The 16,436-nt window shown below is 39.6% G+C and overlaps 1 protein-coding gene across 7 annotated transcripts in view; it reads right to left on the reverse strand.

Moving 5' to 3' along the window:
- The window catches only part of LOC128599569 (intermembrane lipid transfer protein VPS13B), a 252,991-nt gene that overhangs the window by 39,843 nt on the left and 196,712 nt on the right, over positions 1–16,436 (reverse strand). For all 7 annotated transcript variants that reach the window (XM_053611298.1, XM_053611299.1, XM_053611301.1 and 4 more), the window contains 2 exons: positions 11,812–11,973; positions 3,006–3,161 (listed from right to left, as the gene is read on the reverse strand). In XM_053611298.1, the coding sequence (XP_053467273.1) occupies positions 3,006–3,161; positions 11,812–11,973 (318 nt within the window). The remainder of the gene's footprint in view (positions 1–3,005; positions 3,162–11,811; positions 11,974–16,436) is intronic.

Genomic DNA, 16,436 nt, shown 5'->3' on the forward strand with positions numbered 1-16,436 from the left:
ATCATTACCAAGGTGTCACACAAGAAACATCTCATGATGGGTAAAAGCAAAGAGCTCTGCGAAGACCTTCGCAACCTTATTGTTGCGAAACATATTGATGGACTCCGATACAGACATATTTCAAAACTTCTGAATCCTCCAGTAAGCACCATTGGGGTCATTATCCGCAAGTGTAAACAACATCACTCCGTCATCAACTGGCCATGCACAGGAGCTCCTCGAAAGATTTCTGACCAGGGAGTCAGAAGAATAGTCAGAAGAGAAGCCCAAGAGCCAAAGACCACTCAGAAAGAGCTCCAGAAACACTTGGAGGCAGCAGGTGCCATCGTCAACAAGAAAACAATAGACAATGCACTCTACTGCTCACGCTCACCCCGCAATACTCCATTACTAAAGAAAAGACATGTCGAAGCACGTTTAAAGTTTGCTACAACTCATTTGGACAAGCTTATGAAATACTGGGAGAGTGTTGACTTGTCAGACGAGAGCAAAAGTTAACTTTTTGGCTGTCATACCACACACCATGTTTGGAGAAGAAATGGCACTGCACATCACCCTAAAAACACTATACCAACAGTGAAGTTTGGAGGTGGAAGCATCATGGTGCGGGGCTGTTTTTCATCGCATGGTATTGGCAGACTACATATAATTGAAGGAATGAGGAATGGAGCCCTTTACTGGAAGATTCTTGAGAAGAATCTGCTGCCATCCACCAGGATGATGAAGATGAGACATGGGTGGACCTTCCAGCAGGACAACGATCCAAAGCATACAGCAAAGGAAGCTCTCAGTTGGTTTCAGAGAAAAAAAATCAAGGCGTTAGAATGGCCCAGTCAATCACCTGACTTGAATCCAACTGAACAAGATTTAAAGTCAATATGTTTATAAGAATGGGCCAAAATCACACTTGAATACTGCGGCCAATTAATTTCTTCGAACAGGAAGCAGCTTGAATCTGTCACTACAAACAAAGGCTTCTGCATTAAGTATTAAATAAATTTCAGTTAGCATGTTCAATACTGTTTTCCCTGTGTCATTCTGCTTTATTACACATAACTTCAGTAAAGATGGGATGGAACCTTTCAGCATTGATTGTGCCTTTCCAGATGTGCAAACTGCCCATTCCATAGGCATTAATGCACCCCCATACCATCAGAGATGCAGGCTTTTGAACTAAACCCTGATGAAAAGCAGGATGGTCCCTCTCCTCTTAGGACCTCTTTAGTTTAGAGGACGCGGCGTACATGGAATTTCAAATTTCGATTCGTCTGACCACGGAACCGTTTTCCACTTTGCCTCAGTGCATTTTAAATGAGCTTTGGCCCAGAGAAGACAATGGCATTTCTGGATCATGTTCACATATACCTTCTTCTTTGCATGATAGAGTTTTAACCAGCATTTGTGGATGGCACAGCGAACTGTGTTCACAGACAATGAGATCTGGAGGTGTTTCTGAGCCTTTGCAGTTATTTCCATTACAGAATAATGCCTGATATTTAATGCAGTGGCAACTGAAGGCTGAAGATCACAGGCATGCAATATTGATTTGCACCCTTGTCCCTTGAGCACAGAGATTTCTCCAGACTTTTTGCATCTTTTGATATTGTGTACTGTAGATGATGTGATATTCACAGTCTTCGCAACTTTACATTGGGGAACATTCTTCTGAAATTGTTCCACATATTGTAGATGCAGATTTTCGCCAATTGGTGACCTCTTTACTTCTGAAAGAGTCTGCCTCTCTAAGATACTCTTTTTATACTCAATCATGTTACTGACCTGTTGCCATTTAACCTCCAGCTGTTTCTTTTTAGTAACACTTACTTTTCCAGCCTTTTGTTTCCCCGTCCCAACTTTTTTGAGACATGTTGCAGCCATGAAATTCAAAATTACCTCTTTTTTTTTTTTTTACATTTTATACAGCGTCCCGACTTTTTTTGGAATTGGGGTTGTACTTAGCTAACTAAATACACAATATCAGCCATTTCTTGATGTTATCCTTTTCCATAAATGTAGATAAACAATTTACTTTTGGGACTAGCAAGTACATAAAATATTTTGTACTCTGCAGTTAATAATACAGACTGCAAGCTTGGTACTTAGTTTAGTAATGTCTAGTAATGTTAAATTATTAGCTCAGATTATCCTTTAAGATAGATTTTTAAGACGGTGCAAGATGTGACACTAAAGTCATGACAGTCACGTTTAAATGCATTATTAGTTGTAGTTTAGTTCTAATTATTAGTTAGTAATCCTGTGTCCGATGCAATGTAAAGTGACAAGTACCGGTGAAACTGCCCTCAATTGCATCTTAGAAAAAAATCCGATCACTCAAGCCATCATGCAAAGATGCATATGGTAATATTAGTAATGTGAACACTAATGCATCCTGATGTGCACAACAAAGTTCTTTAACTTTGAGTAATGATTCGAGTAACTTGAGTAAGGAACATATCTACTGAACAACCAGCCCAGTTGGGTGTAATACTTTTTATTTCTTTAGTAATAAAAATGTTTACATTTAAATTAATTTATATATTAATGAGTATATATATATATATATATATATATATATATATATATATATATATATATATATATATATATAAATAATACTGCATCAGAACTAAATTATCAGTAGCCTAACATAATTCTGTGACATTCAGTAAAAATCTTGTGGAGGTGATATTTTAATGTGAATTAATCTTTTTAATTGATTGAACCACAGTAATGAAGGTAATATTCAGAGATCCATGGAAAGGTGAGCCAGGTGTAATTGTAAATCGCTCACTGATCAGAGACGGATGTTAATACCAAGTGTGAATGGGGCTTTGATTTCTTTAGAAGGACAGAATGAAGACCGACATTTTGGGTTCCCCAGTACAAATGCCTATGAGGAATAGTATTATAAATGCAATAACAAGCAAGTTATCTAGCAAGATAGCGGTACATTAACTTGCCAAGCAATGGTGTTTTATGCAATGGATTGTATAAGAGTACTCTACCTGCTTCTGCACTCCGCTGAGCTGCTGGATTTTAATAATGAGTGAAGCAATTTGGCTCTTCCTGTGGATGCATCTGAGCATTGCCCCCACATTATCAATACTGAAGGGCTCTGACCAGCGCCAGTTACCCCAACCTTCAATGCAGACATGCAGCAGCTGTGGAAGGTACACACACACACAGTTAGGTGTACTTGTGTTAATGTCCTGTATATGACATCTGCAAAGACAGAGACATCTGACATCATTTGTGTAATATAAACAATAGAATAATGCTGTAATAGTTTCAAGCAATACCATAATCACATGCATCATATGATCCTGTGAAGCAAAGAGTCATATGCTGGATCTTCTGCACTATCTAAGGCTAAGACCATACCCAAAGGCCACCAATGATTTCTACTCCAAATTAGTGATGAGGGAAAGACGAGTAAAAGGAAAGAAGAGGGAATACATGAGGAGGAGAGAAAGGCAGAGAAAAAAAAATGTATGGACATATGCATGGTACTCAGCCCAGGCAACTTTGCTTTGGTTTAAGGAGATCCAATCCACTTCAGGTGAGTCACCACTAAGAGAGTTTGTTTACATCCTGGATGCATGTATTTTGCTGATGTGTTCAGAATCACCTTTATTCCACAACAACTGAAATGTAGAAATACATTTGATCTATGGTCACAGCCAACAGTGTTTTTTCAGCACTTGCATTACATCTGTAGATAGTGGACAGATGTACTGTAATGCAATGATGTAATGGCAGCTGTTATACATGGTATGGTAAAATGGTATATGGCGCGCTTATATCCAAAGCGCTTTACACTGTGTCTCATTCACCCATTCACACACACACCAATGGTAGCAGAGCTGCCATGCAAGGCACTAACTGGCCATCGGGAGCAACTTGGGGTTCAGTGTCTTGTCCAAGGACACTTCGGCATGTGGAGTCATGTGGGTCGGGAATCGAACCATCAACCCTACGATTAGCGGACAACCTGCTCTACCAACTGAGCCACAGTCGTCCATGATAAGGGGGGAAACTCAAACCTGACCAGACCTGGCAAGGAGAATGGAGGAAAACCCAACTCCAGCCTGGAGAATTCAATGCAAAATGAACACCAGTCCATCATAGGGCACCATGCACACGCACACACATTCATACCTAGGGCAATTTAGCATAGCCAATCTGCCTATTACTACATGCCTACAGGTTTTTGGATAGTGGGAGGAACCCACACACATACATGGAGAACAAATGAAATCCCACAAAAACAGTAACTCAAGTAGCTAGTTAGCCTTGGAAGACACTGTAGGTGCCATGAATCCTCAGATGGGGGTGTCCAGTAAATTACTTTTACAGTATGTGGAAGGACGTGGCACCAAATAGTACACAATTAGTCTGTTGTCACAACATGACTATAGGTAATGTACTAACTTCAACGTTCCCCTGCTACAGGCCTGCTAATGTACTTCCTCATTGCCATCAAAGGCCATCTAATTCCATTCCTAATCTTTCACATTTCATCACATGGTTTCGGTCTATTGTTATATCTGTACCAGTTAAGGTTACTTCTAGATAACTGTCCAAACATTTCTAGTTGTAACTTGCCCAGATGTTTATAGCTCATCATGAACTGTTCATATGCTGTCAACCGTGAATGTACTGTGGGAATATTTTCTATTTTTCCATGATTATCTGGTAATGGATACATGATTTATTCATTTTAAAATCAATTCAATTAAATGTGATTTTTGTAACTGTCTTTGTGCACTCATGATGTACATGTCTGTTCATTGGGTCATAATGTTCTGTGCTTACTCATGTTTTTCTCCTATCTTAGCCTTGGTCATTATCTATATATTCTTGCACGCATGTCCTCTTGCACACATACATCAATATAAAAGCCTGCTGTGTCCAACTTTTGGTTAGACTATAGAACTCCCAGGTTGTCTTAATGCAGGCAATAAACCATCACTTTTATTATAACCTGGCTCTTGGTCTCCTGATTCTTCAGTCATCTTGCTTCTGTATTTGTAGTATTTTTATGGTCATCCAGAAAGATTTACAACAATTTTGGTGATCCTGGCAGGACAGTGATTTTCTCCATCTATACACTGTGATGACCCAGATGACAGACATCACTCTCCACCTACCTGATTAGGTGATCCTGTTCCTCTGGTCCTGACAAACATATGCAAGCACGGGTGAGTGAGTCATTCTTTCAAAGCTCTTGCTAGATGACAATCAGTTTGATGATAAAATAAGAGTTCTACTGATAGGAGTTCAGTTGAACTTTCTTGGTACCGACTGAATTAGTGCTGTTTTATAGTGCTGTCTCACTGCTCCATTAAATCTCTCTAAGCCAAGATTGAGGTTCTGGAAAAACAGACACTACCTTTGTCTAAAGCAAAGAAGGTATATCCAGCTATTAAAAGTCTTAACTACATATCAAAGACACGGTCTTCAGATTAGTCATCCTCTCATGGTGATTTAGATGACCCTGTATGATCCTGCAGCCACTGGGGTAGCCCCAGTGATGATTAAAGAGACAAAGTCTAAAAAGGATGAGGAGGCAAAAGCAACATTAAACCATCAGCCACTGAGTCCTGAGCAAGTAGGTCGCATGGAAGAGATTTTTATTGAGAGCATGTGTGCTTCCCAGCCTGATCTGCTCTGCGGGATTATCTCGCCAGAGGTGGCAGGGCAAATAATTCAGCTGGTACAATGTGCCTCCCAACACTCCACCTCTCCCTGCTGCACATTCTTTTTAGATATGTTTGTGAGAGCCTCTTTGCAGCCACTTATGCATGAGCAGAATAACAGACCATATGTGATAAGTACTGTGAATGATCATGAATGCAGGTGCACAACTATCAATAATTCCAATAGAGATGGCTAGAGACTTTGTTTTTTTTGTGTAACTCGAACCATCACTGTCATTTCTGGTGTGACTTGGGAAGTTCTAACACTTACATAACTGAACCTGTTCATTTGTGTTTTGGTCCTGCTCTTATGGCAGTATGGCTGTTACTGCCTGTGCTCCAGTAGTGTTAACAACAGCTTACTGTACGTTGTACACATGCTGTTCTTTCTCTGTTGTCTTCAGCTCTTGTGATCACAGCGACTGCCCTGATGGGACAATTGGCTTGATGCTCTCACAGCACCTAACATTACCCTGCAAAGAGCCAAGATCACCAACCCCTCAACTTTAATGATGACTGCAATGTTTGATACACAAGATGAGTGTGTACTGATTGATCATGACTGTGTGATGCTTTCACACTCATCGCCTCAGTGTGTTTCCGAGATTCCTCTGGAAAATCCAGACATGTTTTTGTTTACAGATGCTTCAGCTCAAGTACTGAACGGATGCAGATATGCTGGATGGACTGTTTGCTCATCACAAACAGTGATAGGTCAGGGTTGTCTCCCTGATCATCTCTTAGCCCAAGTTGCTGAACTTGTGGATTTGACTAATGCCTGCATCCTAGCTACCAGCTGTACTGCTACAATTTACATGAACTCAATATGTCTTTTGTGTTGTACATGATTTTGGAAGTATTTGGCGGTGATATGCATTTTTGATAGCTGCAGCCATGCCCATTAAACATGCCTCAATTATGTCAATTGTGTCTGAACTCTTGTCGGCATTGTTGCCATATTTCACCAAACAAATCCACAGTCTAGGAAATGTGGGTGTTCAGAGTATGGTTCACAGATTTTCTCCTACATGGTGGAACCTTAAGTTCTGCACACATGCATTCAACGCTGTGCGATGCTGTGCTCTGTGCCAGGCTAACAACAAAGCAGCTGGGGTGGCATCTCCTGAAGCTCACATCCAGACACCTGCAGGACCATTTATTAGACTTGCAGATTGACTACATCACCCTTCCCCCATGTCGAGTTAAAGGGGAAGTGTTAGTGGTGGTTGCAAGGTTTTCACATTGTGTTGAAGCCTATCCAACCAAACAAGGACAACAATGAACATGGAAAAATCACTGGGTAAGGATTTCTTCCCTCACTGGAAGATGCATTCATTGAGACTGTGGAACTCACTTTTCTGTCCAAACCATGCAGGAAGTTATGAGAAGGTTGAAGTTCAGTGGAAGCTTCACTGACCATATAGACCTCAGGCTTTTGGACAGGTCAAGCATCAAAATCAGACTTTGAAACAGCGATTGTTGAAGCCCCACCAGAGTGGGGTGTCGTGGGTGGATGTATTGCCAGCTGTTTTGTGCAGTATTCAGTCCACACCCACAAAGGGGGTTGGTCTTAGCCCATATGAGATCATTATGGGTCGACAAAAGTACCTATAGGAGGATAATTTATCAGGAATTTACAAAGCAATATTGGACTGTAGACAAACCTCAAACATTTTAGAATTCTGATTAACCTTATGCCCACTGTGGATTGCACTTCAAATTGCTACTCTCAGGGTGGAGTTCAGTGGAACCAAGAGGGTTTGTAGGTACCATGCTTCCACAAGATATGGGGTGCCCTTTTATTTTAGTACTTCTACAGTAACCAAAAGGGCATAATACCAGATATTTAATCCCCTCCCAGACTATCAGAATGGCAAGGCCAATTCATTTGTTTGTGCTATACACCAAAGACATTTGGGTTTGAGATGTATATGATCCATCCAGAAGATGGATATGAGATGAGAGCTTAGGATTTCAGCATATTTCCCGGTATTTAATCTAGATGTGTTAACATAAAACATAGAACCTTTTGCAGACCACACAATTTTTAGGTGAGCAAAAGTACCGGAACAGATAAATCTTGAAGTAAATTAAAGTACTGAAAATTACACTTTATATTTGGTTGCATATCACTTGCTTGCAATAACTGCATCGAGTCTGCAACTAAATGACATCACCAAATTGTTGGTTTCATCTTTTGTGATGCTTTTCCAGCCTTTTACCACAGCCTCTTGCTGTTTGTTTCTGGGTTTCTCCTTTCAGTCTCCTCTTCAATACTTGAAATGCTGCTCAATTGGGTTGAGGTCTGGTGATTGACTTGACCAGCCTAAAACCTTCCACTTTCACCTCTGATAAAGTCCTTTGTTGAGACGGCAGTGTGGTTCAGATCATTGTCTTGCTGCATGAAAATGTTCCTCCCAATTAATCTGGATGCATTTCTCTGTAAATTGGCGGACAAAATGTTCCTGTAAACTTCTTAATTCATTCTGCTGCTACCATCATGAATTACATCATCAATAAAGATTAGTGAGCTTGTTTCAAAAGCAGCCATGCAAGCCCAAGCCATGACACTACCTCCACCATGTTTCAAAGATGAGCTTGTATGTTTTGGATCATGAGTAGATCCTTTCTTTCTCCACACTTTGGCCTTTCCATCATATTAGTAGAGGTTCTTCTTGGTTCCAGAACTTTTGTGGCACTTCTCTATATTTCATTGCGAATTCCAATATGGCTTTCCAATTCTTACTGCTGATGAGTGGTTTGCATCTTCGGGTATGGCCTCTATATTTCTGCTCGCTCTTCTGCACCCTTCTTTGAATGGTGGATTGTGATACTTTCACCACTGCCCTGTGGAGGATGGTGGTGATGTCACTGAATGTTGTTTTTGGGGTTTCCTTCACAGCTCTCACAATGTTTCTGTCATCAGCTACTGTTGTTTCCCTTGGTCGACCCATTCAGTGTTTGCTGCTGGTTTCTGGTGTTTGGTTACTTTCTTTTTCAGGACTTTCCAAATTGTGGTATTGACTATGCCCACTGTTTGTACAATGCCTCTGACTGATATTCTGTCTTTTCTCAGCTTCAAAATGGCTTGCTTTTCTCCCATAGACAGCTCTCTGATCTTGTTAGCTTATCCTTTACAACAACAAATGCAGTCTTTACAGGTAAACCAGCAGGCTAAAATCAAGAGTAGATGTTCAGAGCTATTCACTGTTGTACAATCAATCTAACAGGACATACCTGGTTAACAAGAAACACCTATCAATCTGTTACGGCCCGTGCTTCAAGTGTGTTTCTTCTCCTTCATGTGACGTCATGACCCTGATATTCTCTCTGTGTCCGAGTCTAATTGTTTAGGTCTGCCCCTGTGCACCTGCGTGTCGTTGTCAGCGTTGCTGAGCAAGCCTATTAAGGACGCTGAAGTGGGGCATGGCAGGAGAGAGGAGATTCACAAGCAAACAAGTCTGGTTTTACTTTTCTTGGTGTCTTTCGTAATTGCAGTTATTGTTAATTTTGGTTGCTTCAATGCTTTGGAGTTGTCCTATTGTGGTTGGTTTCGGTTTTGTTAAGTATTTTAGAAACATTTTTGTTCTTTTTTCCCTTTTCATGATATGTTTCCTTCCTGTTCTGGATGACTTTGTTAGTAAATAAATGTTTTCGCATCGTCGTTGGGTTTCATGTGTCCTTCTTTATGTTCTGTTTCCCTTCCTGCCGAATTTAAAATAGGGGTTCGTTACATGTCAAACGTTCCAATATTTATGCTCGCCAACAAACTGGGTTGTCTGATACAAAATGTGCTATGTTCTATGCCATTTAACACATCTACATATAAATACCAGGAAATAAAATCTGAAATCCTAAAGACTCTTCTCATATTAATCTTTTGATCTCCAACCCAAATGTCTTCAGTCTACATCCCAATAGTTTTGGAGGGGACTGTACATCACACAGGCAAACTGTCAAAAAGGATCCACAAGCCTTTGTTTGCTCTCACTGTGTGAGAGTGGGAGAACTGCATTCTCTGGCAATTAGCTCATCTTGCATACGCTGCTATTCAGTGAACTTGTGGTCAAATCTGGGGTTATTACACAAAATTACAAAATTATTGTGGTGACAGTTCCATCATGGCCTACAGATTCTGAATGGAAGAGTTGGGCTGTTGTGATTTGGTCTATCTGTGTTGAGCTTTTGAGTCACTGACTAATGTTAAACACGAACAACAAACTCATCTCATGCTCATATTGGCATAGTTATGTACAACCACACAAGACACAATCTGCCTAGGCACAGGCAAAAGACAGTTTTAGTTATTTTGACAGTTTGGAAGAATGTGTTATAATTTCTAGCAATACTGTAGATAAATTCTTATAAAGCAATATATTTCCGTTTTAAACAAAAAATATATAGTATAATTTTTTTTGTATAAATATCAGGGTAAGGATTTTATGCACAGCCAGTCAACAAGTCTGTGTTGACAATGCAAACCATGGGATTCAGAGAAACTATGAGGTAGGGTGGATTGATCAATGCCCTTTATCACAAAAAAACAAGCAACAACAAAAACATCCAAGCCTGCCTAAATTTAGCCAAACCATGTGGCAAAATGAGTTATGGTCTGGTGAGACCAAGGTAGAAAGAACACCAAAATCAGTTAAAGAACACCATATCCTCAGTGAAGAATGGTGGTGGAAAAATCATGGTATGGGGCTGCTTCATTTCAGCTGGGACTATTTTATGTCTAAATTCCAATCTATTTTGGCACAAAATCTGCATGCTTCTATTAGACAATTGAAGATAGTATATTCCAGCATTACAAAAGACCCAAAATATGAATCCAAGTCAATAAAGAAATGGCTTCAGAAGATTATGATCAAAGTTTTGGAATGGCTCATTCAGAGTCCAGATCTAAATCCTATCGAAATCCTGTAGAATGACTTAAATAGGACTGTGCACAGGAGATCCCCTTGCAATTTGAATTGGAGAATTTGTACCAAGGCAGAGTGTAATAAAATTGACAAACCAACATTTTTTGTTAATTAGATCTGTATTACAAGCAAAGAGTGTTTTAACAAACTATTAGTTAAGGGGTATGCACACGTGCAATCAGGTTACATTTTTTTCCTAAAATGTTTCTATTTGTTTTTATTTGAATCTGGTTGCTATATCACATTAAAATTCTATTTGTTTTTACTTGAAGATGGTTGCTATATCACATTAAAGGTGGAAAAAAGCTGATATGATTAATCTTGGTTTCATTTTTTACATCATACTTTTGTTCAACAATTTGAACAGGGGTGTGAAGATGTTTTACATCCACCTGGATCAAATTCAATAGGAACAACAAGATATAAAACATGTTTTAAAGGAACCTAGAAACCAAGAATTCAGGAGGAAGAATGGAGGTAAGCCATAGATCAGCTCTTTGCTTTTGAGGGTTCATGGGAGTATGCTCAACCAGTCTAAATGTGTTGTGGATTTGCAGTAGACCTATGATAATGTGCCTCACATGATCATTTGCCTCACATTTGTTGTGGAAGGTACTGCAGGAGTATGGGGTATCTGGGTATCTACTGCATGTGGTCTGGTCTCTGTAGGAACTCAGTGAGAGTTTGGTCCACATGCACTTGGGCATCCAAAATGCACATGAACATTTTGCTGCCGGGCATGAAGCTGCTGAGATGAAAATCTCCAAGTGGAAATTCCTTCAAAAGCTTAAGTGCATTGGGATCTTATTGATAAGTAATTGGAAAAGATAGCATCAGATTGACAAATGGGGACAAGAGCAGCGGTGTTACAATCTCTGTACTGGGTTAGGGAAGCACCCACTAGGCAGACATAGGAACACAAATAATTGACTCTCCTCTTCAGCTCACTTCACATTTTCAAAGGGGTTTAATTCAGACATTTGGAATTAAAATCAGTCAAACATACTAATGGGATAGATATGTCAAAACCTTAATTCTGTGATCATGCTTCTGTGAATCCGAATTTATATTTGTATCACTGTTCTGGGTTTTGCCAAAAAACTCTCATCAGACCCTGTTCCAATATTAGGTGCATGCATTCATGTGAATAACAAAACTGCTAAATGTAAATGACAGAGCGAGACCGTTACCTGTGGGGCTTTGTGGGATCTCCAACAATACTGGTGGCTTTGGCCACTGGACAGTACCACACTTTCATCAGTATCCACCTGACCAAAACATAGCGTCTCCTGTGTGTCATTACAGACTACATAGTGACAGAAAATGAGCTCCTCGACCTCTGGTTTCAGGTTCTGCATGTTAAGTACAGACACATACAAAAACACAAACATACACCTTATTGAGATAATAATAGTACACAGTGCTTGGAATAATCATACATAATAATATTACACTGGGTTTAGAACAATCACAAAATTTCACCACAGTACTGTTTCACAAAGTGCCTCTGGGGTGAGACTGAGAAACAAATTGAGGTATAATTTGTGTCTGCATCAATGTGTCACTCTATGTGTGTCACTTTGTGATTATGGATGATTGTTGGTTTTGGGTAATGATGTCTGGACAAATTATGTAGCCAATTGGAAGACAGTGGAATAGTGAACCCATAATATACAGTACCCTCTAAAAGTATTGGAATGCAAGATGAATTCTCTCTCTCTTTTTTTGCTGTACATTGAAGACATTTGGATTTGAGAATATAAGATGAATAGTTCAGAATTTCAGATTTCAATTCCTGATATTTACACCTAGATGTGTTAAACAACTTAGAATGTGGCACCTTTTATGACAGAACACCCCCATTTTTAGGGGAGCAAAAGTATCGGAACAGATAATCTTAAAGTAAATAGCACTTAACAGTCGGTTGCATATCCCCTGCTTGCAATAACTGCATCAAGTTGGCGACCCACTGACATAACCAAACTGTTAGGATGCTTTTCCAGGCTTTTTTCAGTTGTTTTGGGGGGTTATGTGGTGCTGTGTTTTGAGTTGTTTAACACATCTAGATGTAAATATCAGGAAATGAAAGCTGAAATTCTGATCTATTGTCTTGTATTCGTATTTTGAATGAATATGTGACCTGTGACATAGTTCCTCTTTTCAAATTGTTTGCTGGGTCTTTCTCACCTGTATGGAAGTATTTTGCAGACAATTTTGCAAGCTGTATTTGTAATTGCATTTCCTATTTGCATAAATTGTGACAATATAATTGAAATTCAAATTGTGTATTACCGTTTGCATTTTCGTTTACACAGACACACAGTGTCTCCCAAATTTCAAATGGAAAGGGCAAAGACCTTTTGCAATTGCATTTCTTATGACTTACGAGTTATGACCCTGTCATATTGAAATAGCAATTAACCCGTTTGCTATTTCATTTCCTTGGGGTGCCATATGGAGCCTGACAAAATTCAAACGAAATTGCAATTCCCTTTGCATTTCCGATGCCTTGCACAGACACCTGGACAGGAAGTGACCATCTGATGGACACATAAAGGGACCAACTACAGTTTGTTACGTGATGTATGGGGCAGGTAAATAATAATACCATAATAAATTAGCACTGGAGTTTATTCTCTGATACAGAGAATATTACTGCCGCTTTATTGTTAACAGGCAACATAACACAATGTTTACATTTAATTACAAATAAAATAAAATAATTCAATAAGTTTATCAGTGCACACCGAGGCATTTATTTTAAGTTCTGAAGCAGTCTGAATGTATTTCTCAACATCTTGTTTGAGGGAGTAGCAAGAGAAAAAGTTCCTATCTTAACTTATTTATTTATTATTATTTCCATGATGAATTAATCAGTGGTTAAAAAAAAAAATAAATAATAATAATAAAAAAAGCACATACTACTACTACTAATAATAATTTATTGTTGCATGTATTATATTATTGGCCTATCGGAAGTATTAATTATTCAAGTTCAACACACTCATCCTTATTATCCATGATGGAGCGTGAGATGGTGACTGATTCCAATAATAATAAAAAACAATTACCAGTGGCCTTATTTGCCGAAGTTCATGTGCCTTAAAGAATCAAAAAATAAATCTTACACCTTTATATTTAATCTTTGCAAACCAAAGATTAAAATACTTTGTCTAATACTTAGATTATAATATGCCGTCCAAGAGTCGTATTTAAGTATGACCATGGGCGAAATGGGGGCGGGGGGTAACGGGGGGGATTGCCCCCTCCCATATCACCATCAATTTATTGTAGTCATGGAGTTTCAGATTTGAAAATTGTTTAATATGTGTTTATATGTACATCTCTGCGTTGATGGGGGGGCAGCAGAACAAAATAAGAGCAGTTACTTACAAATTTAGTGAGTAGTGAGTATTACTATTAGGAAAAACTTAATGATCTGACAAAATGGCTAAGGTTCCCAATACACTGGATAATTACTTCTCCAAGAAAACAAGAACAGAAATTGCTGAAGGAGGACAGGTAACTGAGCAGACGAGTGTCAGAAGAGGAGAATTCCAAACTTTATTGGGAATGGGCCATATCAAACAGTAATTTCATTTCCAGAGACCGACAGTAGAAAGTTCAGGAAAGAATGGTATTGGATTTATGAATGGCTTGAATATAGTCCCACCATTGATCGGGCTTTTTGTTTCACGTCACGCGTTTGGTGGCAACGAGTCTAAGATGGACACATTTCAAGTGACTGGCTTTGCCAACTGGAAAAAGGCCAGTGAAAAATTCAATGAAGATCAGAAAAGCAGCAAAACGGGAAGCATAGCCATGCAAATCAGCAGTGAACAGACAGAGAGAGTGGATGAGAACAGAGAATGTCTGGAAAAAAAATATGCAAGACTTTGCTCTTCTGTTGTCGCGCCGGAATTATTCTTCGTGGTCTCAATGAAATGGATGAATCAGAAAATTGGGGAAATTTCTTACAGTTGAAGGATTTAAGGGCCACTGATAACCATCTAATTAACTGACTATTCAAAAAGAGAGAGAGATCATTTAATTATGTTCATAGCAAGCACCAGAATGAGTTGATCGATATAATGGCCGGTCAGGTTAAAAGTGACATCATACCACGAGTGCATGAAGCCAGAACTTTTGCCCTCATTGCGGATGAAATGCAAGATATAGGTAGGCACGAGCAAGTTGCAGTGGTTTTAAGATCTGTCGAAAGAGACCTCGATGTCCATGAATCACTCATCGGATTTTTTGGGACTGACAGAACAGGTGGTGAATCTTTGGCCCTTCTTTTAAAGAATGTAATGACAAGCTTTAATCTTGAGATCTGCAACTTGAGAGCGCGATGTTACAATGGTGCAGCGAGTATGCAAGGAACCTACCGTGTTGTAGCTACACGCATTTTAAGAGAAAATCCACTGGCGATGCATGTCCATTGTCACTCGGATATCCTCAACCTCTGCATTGTGACTGTCTGTCGCACCAATACAGTTTTGAGACACATGCTGACCAATGATCAAGCTCTCTATAACCTCATCGCGGGGTCAGCAAAACGACATGCAGTTTTTGAGTTTTTGCGAGAACAGAGCAGTGACTTTTCACTGAAATCTCTAAGCAACACAAGATGAAGCTGCCGCACAGAGGCTCTCAAGGCCATACGTGATAACTTTGAGACTATAGTTGACACTCTTGGTGAAATTTCTGAAAACAGTGTGCGAGTCGGGGGACAGGCAAGTAGTCTGCTGACATGTGTGACCGATTTTCACTTTTTGTTCCCTTGAATTTTGATGAGACGAATTCTCATACAGAGCAATGTACTGTCCGAAGCATTACAGTCATCCACCTTACATTATGCCAGTGTAAAAAGCCTAGCATCTTCCACAATCTCTGCTATTTTAGCAATGAGAACTGATCACCACTTTCAGAAGCTTTGGGAGTTTACAGTCAAGTTGTGCGATAAGAACAACTACCGAGGCCCACAACGTTCATGTAGGAGAACAACCAAAGCAATGGTGCCTGGACCGAATTCAGCCTCAGCTCAGGGTTATTACAAGGAATTGCATTTCAGTGTACTGAACAACACTATTAATGAGATCTGTGAGTGATTTCAGGAAAATGACCAACACTTTGATTGCACTTAATCACATCATCAGCTCTAATATGTACACCGAAGAGGACCTGACATTTTTTTGTCGTCGCTATGGATTTCCAGAAGAGGAGATTGTCAATTTTCAATGCCATGTCGACTGGAGAAGCGAGTTTTGAACGATTGTCACTGTTCAGAGAGTCAAAGCTAGTCCACAGTCCATAGTAAACGTTGGCAACCTCTTTAAGTTATTCTTGACTGTGCCCATGTTTACGTCGACTGTAAACATACACAAGAAACACCATGAGACAGGAGAGACTCTCGGAGATTGCAGTACTGAAAATTGAAGGGGCCATTCATGTGGATTTGGATAAAACAGTTCATCCCTTTGATGCCATGCCTGGTGGATGCCGTCTAGCTCTTCACTAAGGTATGCTTTTGTTTTGATACTTAAACTCGTTTGCTTAAAATTTCTGCAAATATTATGCTGAGGCAGGTACAAAGACTCTTAATTTTTTTCTGGCAACCCTCCCACCCAACCTGAGAGTCATATGTCACCCATGAGTACACATAGACGTGAATGCAATTGTCATGTTAATTTGATATATAGCCTAATGTCCATCCATCCATCTTCTATACCGCTCATCTTTCCTTCAAGGCCACGGGGAAACCTGGAGCCAATCCCAGGGAGCATCAGGCACAAGGCGGGGTACACCCTGGACA

The sequence above is a fragment of the Ictalurus furcatus genome, chromosome 23, assembly GCF_023375685.1.
Source record: "Ictalurus furcatus strain D&B chromosome 23, Billie_1.0, whole genome shotgun sequence".
NCBI classification, from domain to species: domain Eukaryota; kingdom Metazoa; phylum Chordata; class Actinopteri; order Siluriformes; family Ictaluridae; genus Ictalurus; species Ictalurus furcatus.